At 38.2% G+C, this 6,000-nt stretch overlaps 1 protein-coding gene across 1 annotated transcript in view; it reads right to left on the bottom strand.

The window, feature by feature from the left end:
* Positions 1–375: 375 nt before the first annotated feature.
* LOC125788846 (class I histocompatibility antigen, F10 alpha chain-like) overlaps positions 376–6,000 on the bottom strand; it is a 64,070-nt gene continuing 58,445 nt past the window's right edge. Inside the window, exons 2-4 of the mRNA XM_049472724.1 lie at positions 2,213–2,485; positions 1,274–1,561; positions 376–680 (exon numbers count right to left, since the gene is read on the bottom strand). Coding sequence (XP_049328681.1) covers positions 376–680; positions 1,274–1,561; positions 2,213–2,485 — 866 coding nt within the window. The remainder of the gene's footprint in view (positions 681–1,273; positions 1,562–2,212; positions 2,486–6,000) is intronic.

The raw sequence follows: 6,000 nt of genomic DNA, 5'->3' as shown, positions 1-6,000 counted from the left end.
ACTTGGCGAGGAGCAGAAAAAGTGTTTAATTGTATACGAGGAAACTTGTTTCTTACTGTGCACATGACAATAAACCCTTTGAATCTTGAATCTTGAATAACCCAACACATGCAGTAGGTGGCGCTATACACCTGAAATATCTTTTCATAAACTCAGAAATGTACCTATAATATATAATCAGTGGAAGAAATTTATTCATTAATTCACTGACTTATTATGGGTATTTTGAAAACGATGACCTAATAAAACCTGAAATTAAATATTTTAGAACTTTACTACAGGAGTGAAACTTTTAACCCTTTTTACACTTTTACTGAGAAACTAATGCCACAACTCTAATAAAATAGAATTACTGGTTACAGTCTGCAATAAGTGTCACCAATCACAGTTATATTTACCCCCTTTCTTCATCACTGGTTTCTTGAGGTAGCTGTGAGAAACGTAACAGTCGTAATCTCCCGGATCATCACCACTGATCTCCACACTCTTCCTCAGCTGGTAGGTTCCATCATCATTGGGTCTGATTCCTGAAGATGTGATCAGGTGATCAGGAATTGAAATGCTGAATTTCCTCAGACTCAGATCCACGTCTTTAGGGTAGAATCCCGTGGTCAGGCAGGTCAGAGTCAGCCTTTTTGGGTCATGAACTGATTTCTTTGTGAACACATGAACATCAGGATCTGAAAAGAGAACACATTTATTCATTACTTTGCTTTCAGATTATTCAACCATTTCTGCAAACAAATTCCCATTCTGGAAAAGGTTGGGACATATCATCTCACAAAAAATAACCATGAACTCTGTTCTTGAATGACGCATCTCAACAAAAGTTTGGACAGAGTCAAAAATTACAGCTGCAATTTTCAAAATTCCCTGGTTTTAAGGTACAAGCTGATGGTCAGGACCGGCTGCTGGTAATCTTCATGCCCTCAGGTGGTACTGCATAAGTTCACCATGCAGTCCATAAAAACAGTTTAAAGCTGGATTATGCAAAGAAAAGGCTATATGTCAATTTTAAACCCTTTTTGGAAAACGTGAGACATCGTGTCCTGCAGACCCAGAAGTTTTAGAACAACATCTGCACCCATTCAGAAAATGCCTCTTTCAGGAAAGGGATATTTCAGCAAGACAATGCTAAATCCCATACTGTATCAACCACAACAGCATGGCTTACAGAAGAAGACTACCAGAACTGTTTGAGATGTGGTGTTGCATTGAATTCTGAATGAGAGAAATTTAATGAAGCTTGAAAAAATAAAAATAAAAAACTCACAGTGTTTTCGTAGTGTTTCTTTTCCGTACTCCATGAATTTGGTGAGCCAGTCCACACACTCTTTCTCCAGGTAGCCCTGGGTGTACTGGTTCTGGATGGAAACACCATCCCATTTTCTCTTGGTTGGTTCTGCAGCTGGAACCGAAGCGACCCAGACCCTGTGCGAATTATCAAAGTAGAGAAAATCTGATCCATCATAACCGTACTCACTAATCCCTCTCAGAAACTTCACCACTCCATTGGACTCATCAATCTCACAGCCGTGTCGCCACTGAAGAACATGAAGATCTGAAATATAATCAGAAAAGACTTTCAGTCACAGTATAGAACTTTAAAAAAACATACAGTGGTAACCAGAGACTGTAAAAAAAGATGGATGCCGTGTCGCCGTTCCCATTCATTCAATGAAAATGAAGCCAAAATCTTCCCCCATGTTGGTGATCCTGAAACCTGAGTCTGCGCAGTAGAGACCAGAGGCGGGAAAAAGACTGTGGAGAGACCACCTACTCATTTAAATAACCCCGCCCCTGAGGGCTGCCTACACAGAGCTCAGTCTATGGTCCCACACATACATTCGTTGGTCCCACGCCGGCTTGGAGTAACCCAGCCCTTTTCAAAAACCACACCTTTTTAAATAGAGCTGAATAAAAGATTTGAATTCTGTAGGGATATAAAAAATTACAATATAAGCAGAGGTTACAGTAGCTGTTGCATTTAAATAATGAAGGTAGAATTATAGTATATTGGAAGAAAACATAATTGAAAGTTGTTCTGTTTTGCCATTGAAACCTATGGGGATGGGTGGAGTTACACAGCTTTCTGCAGCCGAACAGCAGGGGGCGCCCGACCTGTAGTGGCTTCACTTTTGAGAGGATGCTCTGTCCAGCTATATACAGTCTATGGTGGAAAGAAACAATGAAGATCTGATGAATCACTAACCCTGGTTATTGTGGTTCATCCTCTTCATCAGAATATCCACGTTGACCTTGAACCACTGTTCTTTACTCTTGCGAGACTGGGTTCCTTTTTCCCAGTAATCTTCCTGCATCTTCTCCATCATCCAGCTCTGTTTAGGAATCTTCTTCTGCTCCTTACTGTTGTAGTAGTCGATCTCTCGGCCATCCAGCAGCCCCAGAGCTGTGAACTGGTAGATTCCTGGTAGAAACACGTCTTTGTTGAGGGCGCTGTAAATGTAGAACAGGGAGTGTTTCTCTGGAGATAACACAAACAAAGCCAATTAGAAAATAAACTAATCCTATATGTATATATTTAGTAATCAAACTTAAATATAACTTAGAGTAATCAGTGTACAGCTTGTATAGCAATATGGTTTTACTGAAAATAACTCAACACCACTAAACCCCTCACAGAAAACTTGTCCAATTCATGTCAATTCTCTCATGCTGACCACTGGATATTCAATATGGCACCTCATGGCAAAGATTTCTGAGAATTCAATCTAATCACATGCAACCCTGTCACATTTAATCCTGTCACATTCAATCTCATCACAATCAATCTGACACAATCAACCTTATCACATTCAACCTCATCATATTTATCCTTCACATTGAACCTCATCACATTCCACCTTAATAACATTCAACCTCATCACATTCAACTTCATTACACTCAATCCTGTCACATTTAATCAGTGATGGGAGTAACGTCGTTGAAATAAACGGTGTTACTAACGCTGTTACTTTTTTCAGTAAGGAGCAGTGTTGGGAAGGTTACTTTTAAAATGTAATCCCTTACAGATTACTAATTACAACTCTCAAAATTGAATTTGTAACGTAATCAGTTACATTACTTAAAGTGAGTAACGTAATCTGATTACTTTGGATTACTTACAATATTGTCGTTTTTTTAAGCCTGAATGAATGTAGCAACCCAGGGCCGGAGTGGGCCCCTTTTTCAGCCCGGGTGTTTCATGCTCAAATCCAGCCCACTTTTTCCATGTAGCAGGAATTTGAATAAATAAAACAGCAGCTAGATCTTACAATGCCTTTTTACTGCATAAAAGTACATGTTGGTAAGTTAACAGAACACCCTTCACTTAAACATGTTTCATTCAAATTTAAATCAGATAAAGGTTTAAAAGGTAAAAATTGTAATTTTATGAATTAATATTACTTAGAAGTAGTGCTGGGCGATATGGGAAAAATCTTTTTAAATTTTTTATATCACAATAACGCTATATATCATGATATACCACATTTATATCAATCAATTATACATAAATTAACACGAAAATTAGGGTATTCAATTTTTAATTTTAGTTCGTTTTAGTTTTTCTTTTATTTACCGTTTTAATTAGTTTCAGTTAAGGAGAAGTTTCGTTACCAATACTACTTGGTTACTTACCTATCTGGTGATTATCATGCCATAGCTTTATATAAAATAAAAATAGTATTTAAAAACAGATGACATCACATATTTCCTGGAGCCCGACCGGTTGAGGAAAGTCATGCGCTCATCTGCGCGTTTGAAGCTCTGCAGGTGGATTAACGGGTGTGCGGCTCGCCGGGATCTGGAGCTAATTTTACTGCTTTGGGGCTGCGTGACGTTCAGTCTCTCAGCCTGCCAGTCAGAATACAGTGTCAGCATATAAATCACCTGCGTTTTCTTACAGGACAAACCATTCAAACATGCGGATGAGCTCTCAGCACCCGATTAAAAAAATCACACAGTGTCTGTCTGGCTTAAAATAATTAGATACAGCTATTAAATGAATAAATCAACATTCATTTAAAAGACCAGGGAGATGTTCTGTATGCTAACAAGCTAGAAGCTAATAAGCTAAAAACAACATTTAATACAAACAGAAAAATAGAAATAAAATCGGAAAATAACCAACTAAACTAAGCTCAAAATGCTAAAAGAAATATAATCTAACGAATTCTAAAAGATCAAAACGAAATAGTGAATCCTCAAAGCAGTAACTTAAAGACAGAATATAAAGCTTTACCAGATTCAAAATTATGAATCTTAATTCTAATAAACAAGGCTTATTTCGCCCTAAATGTTTATTTCCTGAAAGGACATACAGCTAAATAGGCTAGATACTGAAAAGCAGAGATTCTAGGCTTTAAAATGGCATATTGGGTGTCCATAATTATTCATAAACACAGCCAGTTATTAATTATGATATATTTCTGGGCCGCGATGTGTATTGGGCTCTACAAAAATAAACTACGCTAAATCGACATTGCAAACGTTGCCCAATAGCTGACAATTCAAGATTGTTTCCATATCTCTGTTTACCGGCTGCAGCTGGAGTCTGTCCTCTGGAAAACAAGCTTGTTAATTTTAAACATTTGGCAGCTTCTTCTTCCATCTTCTTTCTTTTTTTAATCTGGCCTTTTCGGCTCCACCTGGCCTCTTTTTACCCTCCATCACAGCCGACTGACACTGCGTGCTATTCTGTTGCTGTATTTAATTTTATCGCTTCAGAAAAGATCACTCGACTCAACTCAAACATTTGGGTCAGGCTCCATTGCGCGGACTAGCACTGTCTGATTAACAGGTGAGGGTGTCTGACGTGACGCCTCACCAACATTCTGAGCAGGGGGTTGTGAATCATAGAATATTCTGATGTGATCCTCTCAGTAGAAACAGCCAATCGGCTGGCTGGTTTTGCGGCGCGGAGGCAAGTATGTATTGCTGCAGACTGGAGCACCTCCAAAGAGGAGGGGCTTACCTCCAAGTGGGAAGTCCGCTCGAGACTGGTAGCGCGTTTGTGTTGCGAGACCTCTCTCACCACGGCTCCGGCGAATGTCATAATAAAAGTCGTCCGTGATTATTATTACTATTATTCTGTTACATCAAATTTAATATTATATAGAATGTACTATCACATTATATTATATTATATTATATTATTTTATATTATATTATATAAAAGTCTACATCGTGGCAGGGAGACCTCACTCAACACAGCTCCATTTCTCTGCCGAATGCCACAAAAAAGTCCTCTGTGATTAAAAGGCTCATGGATGTCAATAAATATATTAGTCAACAATTAATGATTATTTATATTTCTTAAATGTCAATATAATAAAATACGTGAAGTGTGTATGTATTTATAATATTATTGGCTATGAATAAATAACTGCCTTTATTATTTAGATCTTTACTATTTTATAGTTTGAAAAATTCACAGCTTGGCAAATGTTTTTTTTTTTTTAAATAAAATGTGGTTGCAATGTGCACAATATGCTTTTAGACTCTTAGAAAATGCATTTTAAAAGGAATAAACATTTAATAAACGAAATAGATTAATTAATTAACCTTTGGGGTTATTTACAAGCACAAAACGTCGTGAAAAACACCATACCGCGTAACACCAAGCACCATCCTACTTGGAGGTAGGCTCCGCCTGTTTGGAGGTATGTTCCTCCCCTTTGGAGGTTCTCCAGGCTGCAGCTATACCCTTCTCCGCGGAGGGGAGTCAGTGTGCTGGTGGGGGGAAGCCCCTCCCTCTCGCTGTGAGATTTAGCAACGGACCAGGCTGCACAGCAGCTGATTTTAAAACAGATCTGGAGATTTTTCTAAAAGAAAGGTAAAGGAGCTAACCATGTAAACTGAGGTGACACTGTTTCTGATAAAAGACATGTCTCTGAATCAAAACACAGATCAAACCCACTGTGTGCTTAATAAACTGCAGCTGTGTTAGTCAGTTAGTTTAACTTTGGAATTAGATAGGGAGTTAAGGTTTAAGAAAA

This window comes from Astyanax mexicanus, unplaced genomic scaffold (assembly GCF_023375975.1).
Source record: "Astyanax mexicanus isolate ESR-SI-001 unplaced genomic scaffold, AstMex3_surface scaffold_31, whole genome shotgun sequence".
NCBI lineage: Eukaryota > Metazoa > Chordata > Actinopteri > Characiformes > Acestrorhamphidae > Astyanax > Astyanax mexicanus.
This window is presented reverse-complemented; position numbering and strand designations above follow the sequence as displayed.